The sequence below is a fragment of the Pongo abelii genome, chromosome 4, assembly GCF_028885655.2.
Source record: "Pongo abelii isolate AG06213 chromosome 4, NHGRI_mPonAbe1-v2.0_pri, whole genome shotgun sequence".
Taxonomy (NCBI): Eukaryota; Metazoa; Chordata; class Mammalia; order Primates; family Hominidae; genus Pongo; species Pongo abelii.
Window position 1 is genome coordinate 179361515 of NC_071989.2, and position 18511 is coordinate 179380025.

Genomic DNA, 18511 nt, shown 5'->3' on the forward strand with positions numbered 1-18511 from the left:
CCACTGTGGCCCGGAAATGCGGTTGCCCAGGGCCACTCTCACCCCATCCTCAGCCCTGCTCTGCTCAAGTTTCACTTCCACTCCTTCCGGCTCCCATCCCTTTCTACCCAGCTCCACCCTTGATTTCTCCACCATGACCTTTACCCTCCTAGGCTGATCTAGACCCCTGATCTTGCCGAGTCTCTAGGACTTTGGTGCCTTTGACTCTCAGCAGCAGAGCTAGAGAGGGATCTTGGTGAAGTCTGGGATGTTATAGTGACTTGTTTATCTAAGTGCCCTGAGACTGTGAGTTCCCTAATGCAGTGAGCATCAACCTCTGCAGAGAGCCCCAGAGCCCTGCTCAGGTGCGATGAACAGGAGGCACTCACTTGATGCCCTCACAAAGTTGTGGGTGAATGAATGAATGAGTGAATGAATGATTGAATGAATGAATGAGTGAATGAATGATTGAATGAATGAATGAGTGAATGAATGAATGAAGATTAGTGATTATGTTAATGACCTGCCTTTTTCATGAGCCTTGCAACCTCCCAGGTACCACACTAAAGCACTTAAATGCTTCCACTCATTTAATCCTCACAGCAACCCTAAGACATAGGCGTAATTATTGTACCTATTTTATAGATGTTGAAACTGAGGATCAGTGAAGTGAAAGGCACACAGCTAAGGGATGAATGGATAAAATCCCTTACCATAACCTTTCATCCTTAGGACAAAGTTTCTTCACCAACTGTTCAAGGCTGTGTTTCACTGGGGAGAGTCTGAAATTTTACACCAAGCACGAGCATGTGTTCATGCGGCATGGTAACTGGGGGAAACGGTTCACAGGTTTTATCAGATACTTACAGTTTGTTAGAACATATTTGAATCCATTCATCTAACCACCCATCCCCTTTCTATCCACCCTTCCGTCCACCCCCAGACAGCCATTTGATCAATATTCATGAAATATCTGCCTTGCGCCAAGCATAGTGCTGGCACCCATGGATTCCCTGGTCTCCAGGAATATCCTTCCCCCTCTCCCTGTACCCCCGCCCCCGCCCCACCACACACACACTCCTCGCAGGATCTGGGTAACTGGGAGGGCTTTACCGCCAGTGTCCCAGCTGCGTGGGTGGCTGCACTCTGTCTGAACTCATCTCAGCTCTGGTGGAGACTGTGGCAGCGCAGAAGCGTGCGGGGGAATCCTCGGGCAGCGCAGCCATCAGGACATGAAGAGCAGAGCCTGTGCCCCGGCTTCCCCAGCTTCCCCTGCAGTCCACATCAGTCTTGCTCCCTCCAGAACATGATCAACCTCGACAGATGAGGCCATGCTTGATGCATAAGGATGCAGCCCAGGAGAGCTGTTTCCCAAACCCAAGTCTTATTCAAAGGTCTTTTCTTCCTCCTGGGGAGGTAGGGGAGAAGGTCCAAGCAAAGGGAACCAGAAGGGGAAAGTGAGGCATGGAGTTTGTGTTTTCTGAATCAGGACTGTGTTCCAGCCAGGGAGACCCTGTGGCAGGCACTTTTGCAACCATGATCACTTTCAACCTCACCCTGTGACCTCCAATGACATTGCTGAGATTGTTCTCCTTGCAAACATGAGGAAATTGAGGGGCTCAAAGGTCAAATAATTTGCCCAAAGTCACAAAACAAATCCAGGACTTTAAGCTGATCTCCTTGACCTGAAAGTCAAATCTACTTCCCTGCCCTCTGAAGACCTATATGTCCTATGTCATCACTTCACTGTTCACACAAGGTGATACCTTGTTTCTCCAAGCACCTGCTACCCTGAACTTACTGCACCACTCTTTCCTTCCTAGCCTGAATGCAATTTGCAATGAGGAGATGATTTGATTTTCTTCAGCCCTAGACCTCCAGCTTCCTGAGAGCAGGTACTCTTGCCTCTTCTTGCTCATTATTGATCCATATATTTAGAATAGTGCCTGGCAGGTAGATGGTGCTTAATAAATATTCATTGAATAAATGAATGAATGAATGATCCAATGAGCCCCAAAGCAAATAACAATAAAGGACATTTGCAGAGTGCTTTACAGACAGACAAGTGCTTTCCCTTTACTTTATCTTGCCCCATTCTCACAACAACCCCCTGACATGATTGGGTTCATGTTTCACAGATGAGGAGGCTAAGGGCCAGGTGTACATACCAGGGGACATGGGATTGGGTTCATATGAACTCAGGGGTAAATGATGACACCCTTTCCCCTGCCCTGAAGGATCTCAGTTTGAGTATTTGTAGAACACTTAGGATGTTCTGGGCCAGGCTGAGTGGCGGTGGGTGGGGTCGGTGGAGGGAGGGTATGCAAAGCAGGAGACTCGGCCTTTGCTTTCTAAAAGCTCCCAGTCTATTTGAGGCCAGACTTATGCATGCAGAACATTTGGGAAATGGTACAAGACAGCAGCAAGCATAGTGCTGAATTGCACATAATCAGGTGCCAACTGCATTCCCTTCCTTAACTAATCTGAGTCTTTTAATACCAGATGGGGACCCTGAGAATAGATTTCCTATCAAACAGATGAATAGCAAAGATGGAAGCCGAGGGAAAGGCTGTGGCTTACTCATTTTTATACCCCTCTAACCCAGCATGATGTCTGGCCCATAGCAACAGCAATAGGGCAGTCCACCTTCAATAATGGGCCAGTCTATGTGCCAGGCACCTGCTAAGGGCCTTACAAACACCATGTCACCAATCCCTCACAGCAACAGTACCAGTTACTAAAGGAATTATGAATGTAATCCACAAGAAGCTGAAAGCAGGGTTCAGAGATCATACTCATCATGCCCGCAGTCTCAGAGTAAAGGGGCAAGCTCAGTGTTTGAACCCAGTTCTAGCAGCCTCCCAAATTAATGCTCTCAATCTGACGCTATGCTATCTCTGTGCCTGGAAGGAACTACTATTGTCCATAAGGATGAGAAGAAACATGGCTGAGGGAGCACTGAGTAGGGAGGAAGGAAGGAGCAGGGAGGAAGAAATAAATTAAGAAAGAAAGAGATACAGAGAGGAAGAAAGGAGAGGGGGAGGGAGGGAAAGAACAGGGCTTGTATGTTACATAAACTCAGACAAGCACATGCATGTTTTAACAGGATTCCTGCAGGTCTGACAACCTCACTCCTTCCTGCCTGAACAACCTCAGAGGGATTGCCTAAGGAGTCCTATATAGAGGCTCATGGCAGAAGGAAGGCCTTGCATCCACAACCTTCTGAGCTCATGGACTGACACTGGGGTTGTGTATCAGTCTGTTTGGAATGCCTTCAAAAGATACCCCAGTCTGGGTGGCTTATACAACAGAAATCTATTTTCTCATGGTTCTGAAAACTGGAAGTCCAAGATCAAGGTGCCAGCAGGGTTGGTGTCTGGTGAGGCCTCTCACCTTGGGTTGCATCTGCCTTTTCCCTGTGTGCTCACATGATATCTTTGTGTGTGGGGGGTCTTTGGAGTCTCTCCTTGTAAGGACACTAACTCTATCAGATCAGGGCCCCACCCTTATGACCTCTTTTAACCTTCATTAGTTCCTTAGAGGCCCCTTCTCCAAATACAGCCACATAGGGGCTTAGAGCTTCAACATAGGGATTTTGGAGGGACACAAACATTCAGTCCACACCAGGGTGCATGAGGGAGGGGTCAGAGCTGGAGAAAGTGCATGAGCTAGCTCACCTTCCAGAGTAAAGTGAGCAACAGCCACTGAAGCTCAGGTTGGATGGGGCTGGCAAGGTTGCCGTATTGAGTACATCATGACAGGGACAACAGGACAAATGGCTCCTGCAGTCAGGGTGACTGATGGAAGGCTTCCTCAGCACTCCCTCTGCACATTCATTCTGTCACTCCCTCTCTCCCCATGCAGTTCTCTGCTCTCTGTTGCAAGTTCCCAGGAGGCAGGGAGAGGGCCTGTTATCATCCTCTTTCTCTCTTGCCCCTCACACTTATCTGTGTTTTCTACTTAGACACATCCTCTGTGAGCATCTCATGGGTGATGGTGGCAGCATTGTACAGTGGGCACGTGTGCATGTGTGTGTATTTATCTGCAAATAATACCCATGTCACAAGGCGTCCATGGGAATAAATGAGCTATTGTGCATGTAAATATCTGGTACATGGTAGATACATGAATGAATGAATATTTGTTGAATAAATAAGTGAATGAATGAATCTTCACTTGGCAGAGCATGTGTCTTCCTTTAAGGGGCAAGGATGATCCGGTAATCATCAGTTTCTGCTTACTAACTGGGTCACTGAGCAAAGAAAAGAGACTCACTCATTCATTTATTCAGCATAGATTGGCTGCACCCCTGTCAGAAACCAGAGATTAAGCAGAAAGTAGAGAGTTAAATCAGTACGTAAAGCAGTTAAAACAGTCCAGAGGGAGAGACAGGCAAGGAAAGGAACAATGAGAAACAAAGTAAGGAGTGCTCTGATAAGACAAGAAGCCCTGGGTGCTATGGAAACTGCAAGCAGGGCACTGACTCAGGGCCAGGGAGCGATCCCTGGAGGAAATGACATCTGCAGTAGATATTCCAGGGTAAGCAGCAGGTGGCCAGAAGGAGAAAGAGGTGAGGAACATTCCAGGCAAGGGGAACGGCACGTGCAAAGGCCCTGAAGGAGAACCACAACACACATCTGAGAAATAGTGAGGGGTCTGGGTGGCTGAGCGACAAAGGGAGCACCAGGGGTCAGGGAGGATTTGTAGAAGAAGCCACAGGCCACAAAAAAGACCCCATAATTCATGTTCAATGGTTTGGATTTTATTTTGGTGACTTCACTTTATACCTACTGTTCAGAGGCAGGCAATTGCAAACACGTCCAGAAGCACTTTGCTATTTCTGATCTGCAAAATGGAGGAAGTCGTCTGTACTCTGCTTCTTCAGTGGGTTGTGGGAAAGCAGAAATGAGAGGATGACATTCTAGCCTTTTGTGACCTCTCAAGTGCTGTCCTTATGGTCATTCAGGTACCATGAAAATTAGCAGAGCCCCAACGGGGAAGTAGCTTGGTGCTCCCCCAGTGGTGTCCCTGACAAGTTGGCAAAGACACCCAGGGTGGCTTCACCTTCTCCTCAGCAAAGAGCTCTCCTCTGTTCCCTGAATCCTGGACATCCTACTGGGTCCTCTAGTGACCCCAAGCTTCAGCCTCGCATGCCCTCTTCCCAAACAGAGAAGGCAGGAGGGAAGCAGGGACCAGCCCCTGCTCCACCTTCCAGGATTCCAGGCCTTCCTGGCCTGAACAAGCCCTGAGCTGGCAGTTAGGAGAGCAGAGGTTGTGAATCTGGTGGGATCCCCAGCAGGTCTTTCTGGCTCAGTGCCCTCATCTGTGAGTAGGGGGTTCCCCAGGAGACCACGACAGAGACCTGGAACCCAAGTTCTAATCTCATATCCTGGCTGGGCAACTTCAGGCAAATTTCTAACGCTAGGTAAGCCTCAATTTCTCTCTGTGGTGATGGTCAGTCACCTGCTTAATTCACAGGGGTTTGGTGGGCATCACGTGGACAGTGTGGTTGCACAGCAGTGGGCAATGCAAAGGAAAGGACGTGTGTTAGTAAGTGCCCCTCCCCTGTTGCACAAAACAGGACACATGCTGGAATTGCAGAAAAGCATTAAATGCTGCATAGGTGAAGAAAACTATTCAGGGACGCTGGCCCAGTCACAGGCCACCTGTGGCTCTGAGAGGACAGCTCATGGGTTGGCATTAGGGGAAGCAGCTCTCAAGGGGCCTGTATCCTGGGGATTCAACTCTGTGCCTATGTGGCATTGGGCCTGTGTGAATGTGGTGACTGTGATGCTGTTTTGCACTGTGTGTGCGTCTGCATGCCTGTGTGTTTGTGTGTCTCTCCATCTTTGTGGGGGGCAACTGTAGGTGTATTATGAGCCTTGGGTCTGTCTGTGTGTACAATAGCAATGTCTGTGCAGACTTAAGGATCTGCGCCCATATGCTTGTGGGACTTTATAGGCATGTATGCTTGTTTATGAGGCCATATGTCCGGGGATTCTGTGAACTGCTAGCATGGTGTGTATCTGTGTGGCAGAGAGAAAATGGCTGGGTGGGAGAGTGTAGGGGGCAGCTTGGGCAAAGGATCCTCAGTGTCAATCAAAATGGGTCTCAGTGGGAACCCAAGCAGCTCAGACTTGGGGGAGGGGAAGCTCTTCCTCCACCTTCCAGGGAGCAAACCTTGCATTTCAACACCACAAGGCTTTGAGTCCACAGGCAGGGACACGAACTTTGCCCATTGGGTGAGACGCCACTCACAGAAGGGAAATGGCTTCCTAAATCTAATCATTGCCCCTTCAAGCACTAACAACCCATGCCCGGGAGCTGATGGCTAATGAATTATTGAGCTGGAAAGGGAGAAGAGGGAGAAACAAGGAGGAAAGAAACAGAAAAATGAGAGAGCAGGCCGGGTGGGGTGGCTCTCGCCTGTAATCCCAGCACCTTGGGAGGCCAAGGCCGGTGGATCACCTGAGATCAGGAGTTCAATCCCAGCCTGGCCATCATGGCAAAACCCCGTCTCTATTAAAAAATGCAAAAAAAATTTAGCTGGGCCTGGTGGTGGGCACCTGTAATCCCAGCTACTCCGGAAGCTGAGGCAGGAGAATCGCTTGAATCTGGGAGGCAGAGGTTGCAGTGAGCAGAGATTGCGCCACTGCACTCCAGCCTGGGCAACAGAGCGAGACTCCGTCTCAAAAAAAAAAGAAAAAGAAAAATGGGAGTGTAAGTGCGCAGAGGGGCTGAGGGCTCCTTTCTCCTCCCCAACTCCCTGTCAGTAGAAGGTGGGCCCTGCCATGGGAGGATTCTGCAGAACCCTCAAGGACCCGCGGAGCAGGACGGCACCTTCTTCCCACGACAACCCGTTTGGATGTGTTTTTCACCCCTTTCTGGGTGGGGCAGACTTTCCCCCTCCCCATGAGTTCAGGCACTGGGTTAAATAAGGATTTCCCTTGAAGTCGAATGAAATCACAATGCACCACACACAGGGACACACACACACACACACGCAGGCGCGCACATCACATACACACACACACACACACACACAGAGTCTCCCTGGGGCCACTCAATCTACTGCCCCCTGAACCTCGCCCATCAGCCAGGTGCCTGGCCCCGGGTCTGTCTCTTAGGGTTACATGCTCCCGGGGCTCCCGCACATACCCCGGCAGATGAGGGTGCGCACGGGTGAGGGCGCAGGGCCGGGCGTCCCCCGCCCTCACCGTGCAGCCCTCGCCCCCGCCCCGCCCCTCCGTAGTTGCCCGCCCGCCGCCCCCTCCGCCGCTCCGACTCTCGCCCCGAGCGCTGGCAGCAGGCAGCAGGCAGCAGGCGGGCGCGCTGTGGCTCCGCGCCGCGCGGTCCGGGCTCTGTTCATTCATGATTGGTACTCGGCCCTCCGAGACCCAGCCCGAGCGCCGGGAGGGGAGCCGAGCGTGCGGCAGGAGGGGCGGGCGGACCGCGGCTCCCGCACCGCACGCGGCGCTGGCTCGGCAGCCGCGGCCGGGCGGGCGCTCTGGCCCCGTGTCCAGTGCCAGGCAGGTTTCAGGGCACCGTCCTCGGCCCTGGGCGAGGGAACCGGCCGGGCCGGGTCCTCGCGCGGGGAAGCGGTTCCGAAGGCTCGCGGGGAGCGGCTAGCCCTGAGTCCCTGCATGTGCCGGGCTGAAGAAGGAAGCCAGAAGCCTCCTAGCCTCGGCTCCACGCTCGCTGAATACCAAGCTGCAGGCGAGCTGCCGGGCGCTTTTCTCTCCACCAATTCAGAGTAGACAAACCACGGGGATTTCTTTCCAGGGAAGGGGAGGGGCAGGGCCCGGGGTCCCAACTCGCACACAAGTCTTCGCTGCCATGGGGGCCGTCATGGGCACCTTCTCATCTCTGCAAACCAAACAAAGGCGACCCTCGAAAGGTAAGCCACCTTCTTCCTTTTGTTCCCCTGTCTGGGTTTGGGGGTGCTGGGCGCCGAGATGGGCTGTGCCACCCGCCTCCCTTAGTCCGGACTCCCCTCTCCACGAGGAGCCCGGACAGGTGCTTGTATCCAAAGGAGAGAGAAATCTGCGGGAGGGTTGGTGTGAACACCCAGAGGGAGCCAGAGTGGACGTTTGCCCCAGCGGCGACTGGACCCCTCCGGGGCCCCAGGTGCCAGGACTCTCCTCCTGGGGAAATCTCTGGGAGCCGAAGGAAGAGGCATGTTCACAGGTGGGGGTGACCGGATTCTCTGGTGGAAGTGTGGTGAAGCTCTTCCCATTCCCATGACAGCTGGCGTTTGAGCACTCAGTGAGGGTGCTCCCACACTCCCACACTCCTCTCAGGCGGCTATGCCAGGTGCAGACCTGCGAGTCCCTTCATCAGGAAGAGTGCTCTGTCTGCACCCCTAAAACCTCTGCAAGCCAAAAGGAATCAGCTGCTGCCAGGGGTAAAACTCCCAGGCCTCATGTCCTGGTGGCTCCGGGAGTCAGGAGGAGCAACCGTGAAGGGCTGGCTGCGAGCTGAGCTTACATCAAGGATTAAAAAGCATAATATCGTGGAGTGTCTTCTGCCTGGACGCTGTTCCATCACCACCTGTCCCCAGCCGAGGCATGGCTGATCTCACCATCCGTGGGAGAGTCCTCAAATGGGTCCAGGTGAAGTTGGAACCAGTGTGTTAGGCCCTGGAGGACAATGCAGGTCTGCTTACCAGCAGTTGGAAAGTTAGTTGTTGGAATAAAGAGACTGGAAGCAGTTAGGAAATGGGAAATGATGGGTTTTGTTTTGTTTAATGTTCAAATGTCACTACGAGTGGTAAGATTTTAAGTAGCTTGACACTCAAAACATTCAAGTTCTACCATCAGAGCCCTGATCCTGGATACAGGTGGGAGTTACAGCTCCTACCCTATATGCCCGATAGTGAGCAGAAGTGTAATGGGGTAAGGGACCCCAAGTGAACAATAAGTCTCCTCTTAGAACTTGGTTGGTCTCACCCTGGTTAGAACCACAGAGATCTCCATAAGTAAGCTGTCTTTGAAACTCTCTGGAAGAAGGGGTGCCAGCTTCTGGCCCAGCTCCCAGGGGCATCAGGCTGGCTGAGCCCTGAGGAAAGAGATCTCTGGGTGCAGATCTTAGGTGCTGAAGCTGGGTTGGCATTTACAGCCTAGAACATAGGAAGAGGCTTTGGCCCATTTGTCCGGCTGAATTACATGTCCTGCTGGCAAGGAAGGGACTGGTTGCCGTTTTACCAGTCCTGACCAGAACAGGTCTGCAAAGCTCAGCCCAAGGTCTTGACATTCTAAGCCTCACCTCTCGCAGATCCTGGGGTGCTGCTTGACTGGGGACAATTTTCAGCATCAAATCTAGGTCTTCTCCCTCATCATCTGTCTGACCACCATGTGGTCTCAGAGGCCAGGGGACTGTGGGGACAGGAAAGTCAGGGGCTTGTTTTTAAATATTTTCAATGCCTGTGACTCTCCGGGGACCTGGGTGTCACAGAAAGATCTCAGGCCCTAGAGTCAAGTGAAGTCTGGGTGTGAATCCCAGCTCCATCACTCCCTGCTTCTGGGACCTTAGGCAAGTCCCCCTCACCTCCCTAAGCCTCAGTTTTTCATCCATAAAATTCGTATGCTACTTCCCGGAGGGAAACTGGGTATGTAGGAAGTAGAGGAAGGGGGGACTCTGCCTCATATACTGTGTTGGCTGCAGCCACCGGGGACCCAGAGGAAGTTGTTGTAAGGATGTGAGAATCAAATGAATGATGAATAGAGAGCTCCGTGCATAGGGCTGGGAAAAGAGTAAGAGCTCAGACATTGCTGTCTACCATTTCCTTCTCCTGCCCCAAACATCCAGGAATTCACCCTGGATGAATTCTTGCAGGATTCCCAAAGTACAAAGGTCTCTGCTTCTGTCTCCTCGAATTCTAAGAAAGAGAAGAGGGGGTACTAGCATTCAGTGTGTCCCTACTGTGTGCTTGCCATAATGCTAGGTGTTTTATCAACAACTCTCATTTAACCCTCACAACAATGTTTATTTGAGGCTCATAGCAGGTTCAGGGCCAATGGGTGGACTCCCAAGACAAGCTATCGAAGCACTGAGCACTCAGCCCTTCCTGCACAAAGCCCACTGGCGTGAGTTGTCCAGGGGTCCAGCTGCATATGTTCCCCCAGGCATTTGCCCCCAAAGCAGAGTCATCTCACTGCCTTGCATAGTGGAATGCTAATCAGCAGAAGACTCTTCTATGGGAGGCAGCTTGGAAACCTGGAGGAAGCCCTGGCTGAGGAGGCTAGTGGTCAGGGATCCTATCCTGGCCAGGTCACTTTTCCCCACTGGGGCCTCGGTTTCTTCTTTGTAAAGGGAGAAACTTACATTAGGCATTTCCTCAGGTTCCATTTGGTTCTCAAATTCTAATATTTTTGTGGTTGATGCTCTCACCAGAGCTGCTGCTATGATCTCAGAGACGTGAGGCTCAGATCTAATTAGAAGCAGCCAGAAGAGAGTAGTTGGGATTTTTCAACTCAGGAATCAGTCTCCCTGCTGGGTTCAAATTCAGGCTCTGCCACTTACTAGCTGTATGACTAAGCCTTGTTTTCCTCAACTATAAAACAGGGATAGTAGTAGTTACCATCTTAAAATAGCTGTTGTGTTGTGTGGATTTCAAGGATCATGCAAGTCAAGCATTTAGCACAGTCTCTGCTACATAAGTGGTCAGCAAATTTTAGGTACTATTCAATTTATGGCTCTATTGTTTGGGGCTTCCAAATGTCCAGAGTAAGGCCATTTTCGCAGTAGGCAGTACATCTGAGAGTCTTAACAGCTCATTTCTGGAAACCTTATCCAGCCCTATCCAGATAACTAGGACCAAAAACCCCAGCACACAGATGCTCGTCCCTTGCTTCAACCCTCACTGACCTCTACTCTGTGGCTTGTCCTGAAAACATCAAAGCCTGCTCAATTAAAATCCTGAATGCTTTGATAATACAATTTAGAAACATACATAGTTTTTAAATAGGGCAAAAACTCTGCGTGATTAGTGCTGCAAGAAGATATCCAGCCTAACCTGGGTGTTCAGGGAAAGCTCTCTAAAGGCAACAGAAATCTAAAGTAATTTAAGAGCCATGCCACTGAATAAAAATATTCAGGTTCATTTCCTGTCCTTGTCTCTGTTTGGGATCTTTGTGTGTCTTTAATTAAAAGTAGAAGAGCCCTGCTTTTGGGATTCAGCCTCTGCATCCCAGTCCCAGATAGAATTTCTGGCTCTAGCAGTTTTGCATGTGCATGACACACCAAGGACACTACTGCTCGCCTTGAATGGGTAAGTGAGACAGGCTAGGGCATTGAGGACAACCAGAGGAGGACCATACAGGTGCAGCTGCTGGGCTTGTCAGTGGGGCAGGAGAATTTAGCGACAACATCACTAGACCAAGGCCATCTCAACAGAGAATTGCCTAGAAGCAAATAATCCCACACTGCAGGGGTGGCTGGGTTAGAAATCCTCCATGACCGAGTGCAAGCAAGCAGAACTTTCTGAAAGGGCTGAGCTTTGGATCTCCAGAATAGTCATAGCATAGGTGAGCAAACTCAACCCCATAGCTATCAGATGCTTTTTCTAAGACCACATGGTGAGTTAATAGGGTACTGGTTAATATAGGGCCAAACATGGGAATGTTCCCGATAGTCCCATATTTGCTCCTAGATCAATGAGCACCTCAGGGAACTTATGGAAGAAGAGTGTACCTGATGAGACTGGGTTTAGGGTTTATTGGTCAGGGCAGCATTTTCAACCTAAAGATCTGGGAGAGTGACAAGAAACAGAGAGGCATAGAGAAGCAGTAGCCCTGTTGTCACATAGTCCTGAACCCAAGGGGCAGGCCTTTGGCAAGTCATTTCACCTTGTAAATGCTAGTTTCTTTACCTGCAAAAGGAGAATCCTGATGTATAGAAATGTTTGTGCTTTGGTCTTTACCCATCTTTGCATCTTTGCCCGTCCCTTTAATTCTGTAATACTCTCCCACCCCACCCCTTGCTGCCTTGTCTAATAGTTAAAATTCCACCGACATTCCAAGACCTCACTCAGCAATTTCCATATTCAGAAAGCCTTCTCCAAGCCCCAGAGAGAAGTGACTTCTCCCATCTGAATTCCCATATTCTTTTAAGGTGTACAGTTTCTTATGACTCACAATCGTGCTTGGAATTAGACAATCAATGGAGGTGTTAACCCCCTTTCCCCACCACCAGAGGGCAGGGTTCTTGGGGTAGGAGCTCATCTAACTCATCCTTCACAACTCTCTGCTTGGTTCTGTGCACATAGTAGGTACTTAATAAAAATTTTCCAGAGTAAATTATAAATAATGGAATGGTTGGCCACTCTCCATTATTTGCTAGAATTGCAGAACCTGCAGGAAAAGTTAGCTTCCCACTGGAATTTCAGTTACCAGCCCTCTGCCGGGAATGAATTCTGTTGTTCAGTCTGCTGGCTTTGAATTGACTTTGTCCATGAAATGTATCGAATCTGTTTACCATTTAGCAGGAAAGTGCTGAGAACAGTGATTCTACTCCCACCCCCTCATAATCACAAAGGTTTGAGGAACCCACACCCAGCACCAGGCACAGTTCTGGTCCCTCAATCCCAGAAGAAGCTCAGTGGAGCTCAAGATAAACAGAAAGAGAGAGATGGAAAAGAATAGAAGACAGAGGAGAAGGACTTACTGCCTAAAATCAGTGGGATTGTTTTGACTTGGTTTCTGGAAAAGGGCCAAGGCTTAGACCTCTTTGTCTACCTAGAAGGGCCTTGCTCCATGAATGCTTTGTAAATGTGTAAGTGAATAAGTGAGCATATGCTTTAACAAATGAGTGAAAAGATGAATGATTGAATGAATGGGGGAAGCAGTAAAGGAGTGAATGAATGAAGAAACAAATGAATTATCAACTGAATGACAGAAAGAATGATCGAATAAATGACCACATGAATGAATGAATATGTCCATAAATGAATGGATGATGAAGTGCCAGAACAGCTGTAATTAACAGCCTATCTTTTCATAAAGAGCATTGATAGTCATCTCTCCAAAGCTGAAAAATATAAATTCAGTCAAGAAGAGTCCTGGTGATTTTTTGGATACTGGTAGGTGTATAGCATCTTTGGAGAAGGTGAGGAGATGTCTCTAAGTTTTCACTCTTTTGCTGAAACAAAAGTAGGGACTGACTCACAGTGATTCCCCTTGTCTTCCCTTATATTTCAGGTTCGTTCAACTTTGCCTGGGTGAGATCAGAATCTGTATATTTATCCACTCATTTATTTGTTCACTTAGCCAGTCCCACAATTGTCCTTCAGCATTGCTTCCCTGCCTAAGATCCACTCTGGCTTCCTCATCCTCCCTCTTCCTCCATCTCCTCATTCACCTGGCCAACTCCTACTTATCCTTCAAGGCCTCATTCAATGCCACCACTCTGGGAAGCCTTTCCTGGCTTCTGTAGGCAGAGCACATCTCGCCCTTCTCTCTTTCCCCATAGCTGTTGCTGCTTCCCCTCACTACAATTCTGAACACACTATGAGGTTGTCATTATGGATTTACACATTTATCTCTCTGACTAGCTTTCAGGCACTGAGTCTTATCCCAGGGCCTCTGTCAGGCCTGACACTGCATCCAGGCTTGATGGATGCTGGCAGCATGGAGGTAAGGATGGATGGGCCAGAGTGTGCGTTCTTGATGGCTCTGAGCGTTGTGGGAATGCGGCGGTGCAGATGAGGAATCCAGGTCTGCTCCTGGGGAGAAGCTCTGCAAAATTCTGCATAATGGCCGTGGAGCTGATGTTCCCATTCATCAGGCAGGGAAGGAGCAGTTTTTAGAAAAGAGAGAGAGAGCCTAAGAGTCCTAGGGCCTTCAGAGAAACATCTCTTTAAATGCTTCCCCTTCCTCCAGGTAGTATTTTAAATAGGTCACCTTCTGGAAGTAGTTGTAGTCGGTTGGGATATTGCTAGCTTCCCGTACCCCAGCCATGGGAGTAGTACTTTGGATTAAATCTTGTTATTCGAGGCCAGACTAAAAGCCTCATTGGTGCGGTGGGGGGAAGTAGGAACCACATTCCACTCAAATCAGGAAGCTAGAAGTAGGATTGCATTATGGCTATGAGCACTGCGTTAAAATAAGAGAGTCTTGGGATTGAACTCCCTTTCATCGGTCCATAGCTGAGCCTTTCCAGGCCTCAGTTTCCTCCTCTATAAAATGGGGACAATGGGCCAGGTATGGTGGCTCACATCTGTAATCCCAGCAGTTTGGGAGGTCGAGATGGACAGATCACGAGGTCAGGAGTTCAAGACCAGCCTGGCCAACATGGTGAAACCCCGTCTCTACTAAAAATACAAAAATGAGCCGGGCGTGGTGGCATGTTCCTGTAATCCCAGTCACTCAGGAGGCTGAGGCAGGAGAATCGCTTGAACTGAGGAGACGGAGGTTGCAGTGAGCCAAGATTGCACCATTGCACTCCAGCCTGGATGACAGAGCGAGACTCCGTCTCAAAAAATAAAAAATAAAAAAATGGGGACAATGACAGTGTCTCTCCCTATAGGGCCACGTGAGGGCCACGAAGGAATTGAACATGGTGCTGCACACCAGGTGAGTTGGCAGTGCTGGCTTTGCTGCTGCCTTTTGTCCCATCTCAGGACAGGCCCCTTCCTTCTGCCTTGCTCGACTTGGATGATGACGGTGTTACGCTCGGTGATCTCCCCATCCCTTTGAGCTGTGGCCTCTGATTCCAGCCCTCTGAGATCCCGAGCCACCATATTTGTGGTCACTGGCATTCTAAGCGGTTTCTCTGGTGATTCCTAAGGGAAGCTGTCAACTTTACATGGTAAAAGCAATTCCCAACAGCGAGGTATGAAAATGCAGGTCACCTGCCAGCAAGGATAATAATACTAGCTCAAATGACTCTGGCCTCCACCCAGTGCCAGGCACCTTGCTCGGCTCTTTCCTGTGTTATTTTATTAACCCCAACCCTGGAGGACAAGATGCTGTTACAGTTCTTATTTTGCAGTTGAGGAACCTGAGGCTCTAAAAAGGGAAGTGCCTTACTAAGGGTCATAGAGCTTGGGAATTGCAGAGCCTGGTTCTGGTTGATCCCAGAGCCTGAGCTTCTAACTGCCATACTAACCTCCTCTCCTCCTGGCTTTGCCTCTGGAACCTTAGGGACCTGAGTAGAAAAACAGTCAAAACAGGTGCATGGATGTTGGGGAGAAGGCATTCAAGGATAGACTGAAGCACCTCATTAGCCACACGGAACAACTGAGCTATGTGCAGGCCCTGAGCAAAATGCTTTTAACCCCATCCCAACCCCGCCTCCCCCTAGATCTGTTTCCATTTAATCTGACACTGTGGAAGCCTGAATATGAAATGACTGGGGGCAGAAGACCAATTAGCAAATTCATTAATAGGATTAAACACCTCTCCTCTCCTCAAATCATTTATGTGAACTAAAATTTTCTCCCTTTGTTATAGCCATCATCGCCTGTTAGTGAAGATAGTGTTTAAATATCTTCCAAGTATGTTAGAATTGCAAACGTTCAGAACCAGGGACCAGGATCAGAGTTTTCACATGGTCCAGGTGGGCAAGGACAGATCACTCGGTTTACAAGTGCTTCTCACTGCTAAGAAAAAAACACAAGAACTTGCTAGTACATTTGCAGGTATCTTACTGCTCTCCCGTTCATTTCCTTTCTCTCCTTAGCCACATGTTGGCCCGAATCACCTGTGTATGTTGTATGGTTGTTATGAGCATATACTCCTGGTTAGGCAGACCTAGAATTCAAATCCTGGCTCTGCAACTCATTAGCTGTGTGACATTGAGCATGTTACCTCACTTCTGTGAACTTTCATCTCTACGTAATCTAGAAAATGAAAGTATTGTTGGTAATTCCCTCCCAGGTTGTTATGAGGATTAAATGCAATCATGCATGTAAGATGCAGCAGTCAGCACATAGAATGTGCTAAAGGTAAATTGTTACTATCTGGGTCTATGCTACTTAAAGTGTGCTCCTCCGACCGGCAGCCTCAGCATCAGTTGAGAGCTTGTTAGAAATAGAGAGGCCTGGCCGGGCGTGGTGGCTCACACCTGTAATCCCAACACTTTGGGAGGCCGAGGCTGGTGGATCACGAGGTCAGGAGATCGAGATCATCCTGGCTAACACGGTGAAACCCCATGTCTACTAAAAATACAAAAAAATTAGCCAGGCGTGGTGGCGGGTGCGTGTAGTCCCAGCTACTCGGGAGGCTGAGGCAGGAGAATGGCGTGAACCCGGGAGGCGGAGCTTGCAGTGAGCCGAGATGGTGCCACTGCACTCCAGCCTGGGCGGCAGAACGAGACTCTGTCTCAAAAAAAAAAAGAAATACCTCAACTCAGTGAGATCTACCCAGTCAGAACCTGCATTTTAACAAGATCACCAGATGGTTTATATGCCCACTGAAGTCTGAGGAATACTGGCCTAAAATACAGATTATGGAACTATATGTATTGTATTATACAAAATTATATATCAAGCCAGAAGAGGCCTTTGAAGACTTCTGATTTAAGCCTCATTTTACAAATAAGAAAATAGAATCCAGAGAAGGTGAGTGGTTTGCCCACAATCGCACAGCTCAAGTGTTAGGCCTGACATCTGAACCCCAGCCCTGATCATCTCATATAAATTGTTATGAAGTCAGATTTCCAGATTTGCATTTCTGCAATCAAGCTTGTCTGTTTTTCTTTCTTTCTCTCTCTTTCTTTTTAACAACAAAGAAGTGTAGGATGATGTACGCCCATTAAGTTTTAGTTTACTCATTTTAAATGTTATTCCAGCCAAGAGAGATCCTGAATCTTGATTCCACCAGCCGTCATCTTAGCTATACCTCCAAGTTTTCTGCTACCTGAAGATATGATAAGGAGGCATTCTAGGTCTTTATCTAAGTTGCTTCTAAGAACACAGGCCAGAACAGGGTGCAGGACAGAGCCATGTGGACTGCAGCTAGAGACTTGCCTGCATAATGGATTTCACTGATAATGTTCAGAATCCCAGAGCAGGCTGGCAGCCTGGTTTACGTGCAGAGCCTTTGTGTGGGATTTGAAGCCAGAAAATGTGACCGAAGTAGGAGTCTAAACAGACACAGGCAGGGCCTGGAGAATGAAAGTCAAATGCCTTTTGCAGGGGGTCTAGTAGGACCTCTCTGTTGGTGGGGATCCCCCCACAAAAAGTAATCTTTTTATTTTTGTAGGAGTCCTGTAATGGTTTCATTATTATTCTCACTTTGCAGAGTAGGAAACATAGGTGCAGGGAGGTTCTTGATTGGCTAGTGATTAGCAAGCAAGGACTTGAAGTGGATCTGATTGCGAGGCACTCCACCACCTGGGCTCCTGCCTGCAGCTGGAGGGCATATCCAGGACAAGCAAGCCTCTGAGCCCCAGGAAGAGGCTGAGCAGTTACGGCTAGTTTCCCAACTCCCAGCAACCGAAAATGACAGCCCCCTCTTGGCCCCATCAGCTCCTCACCCACGCCAACCCTGGACCCAGAGTGAGAGGAGTGTTCTGGTGGAGACCGTGAAGCTCCCAGCTGCCTGGGGGAAGCTGGCACATTTGCATCCGTGTGGCTGAGGCTGCACTTTCTCTCCATCTCTGGGATTCGCCCATGTATGACTCTCCCAGATGTCCAAACCGTGCACTCAGCAGGGGTGTCTTCAGGAGGCTTCCCCACCCATCGAAATCAGGGCAGGGGCTCCCCTTGTTTTCTTCCCTCTTTGCATACATCCAGCCCTGGGCTGATTAGGACTCTAAGCCTTGTAGGCCCTAACACTAAAATGATCAGGTCCTTCCACCACCGCCCCGCCCTGCCTCACCCCCCCAAGGGCTACACAGGCATTTCAAAGGAGAAACAGTAAAATAAGTCTAAGGAAGTCTGCCAAATTTGGATTTTTCCCATGTTGACTACTTTAGTGACTTTTCTGAAATAAAATATGCTTTCAAAACACAATTTTTGATGCCTCTACTTTGCTAGTGCTTTAAGCATCTCTTGAGTGTGCCTGTGAGGTATTTCAGCATTGGAGTTGGAACCAGACAGGAAAAGGAAAAAAACCGATCTGTATTGGGCACCTGCTGCATGCCAAGGACTGTGCAAGGTGTTGACAAAATAACAACAGTAACAAACATAACATTTAAATCGTCCGTGTGACATTTATATAGCAATCTGTGCCAAGTACCACTCTAAGCGCTTTCGGTACATTAAGCTAATTTAATCCTCACAACAACCCTGTGTGGTAGGTAGTATGATTATTCCCATGTAACAGATGAAATCTCACACTATGAGAGGCAGGCACTGATCACCCTATTTTATAGATGAGGAAACTGAGGCTTGGGAATAAGTGACTTCCCAAGTCTATAGAGGACATTATAGATTATGTAACACTGTGGGGATTCAGAGGATGGAGAAAGCACCTCTATCTGAGGGGCAGGGGCCGGGGAATTAGAGAAGATGGCCGAAAGAGGTGGCATTAGAGCTCAACAAAAGAGCTAGGGATTGGCCCAGGCAGGAATGTAGGTTAGTGAAGTTCTA

General features: G+C 49.1%; 1 protein-coding gene across 2 annotated transcripts in view; it reads left to right on the forward strand.

Moving 5' to 3' along the window:
- The first annotated feature begins 7261 nt into the window (after positions 1-7261).
- Positions 7262-18511, forward strand: part of KCNIP1 (potassium voltage-gated channel interacting protein 1) — a 235320-nt gene continuing 224070 nt past the window's right edge. The window contains exon 1 of one of the 2 annotated variants that reach the window (XM_002816182.4): positions 7262-7876. In XM_002816182.4, coding sequence (XP_002816228.1) covers positions 7816-7876 — 61 coding nt within the window. In that variant the 5' untranslated portion in view covers positions 7262-7815. The remainder of the gene's footprint in view (positions 7877-18511) is intronic. The other variant, XM_063724386.1, reaches the window with a different exon arrangement.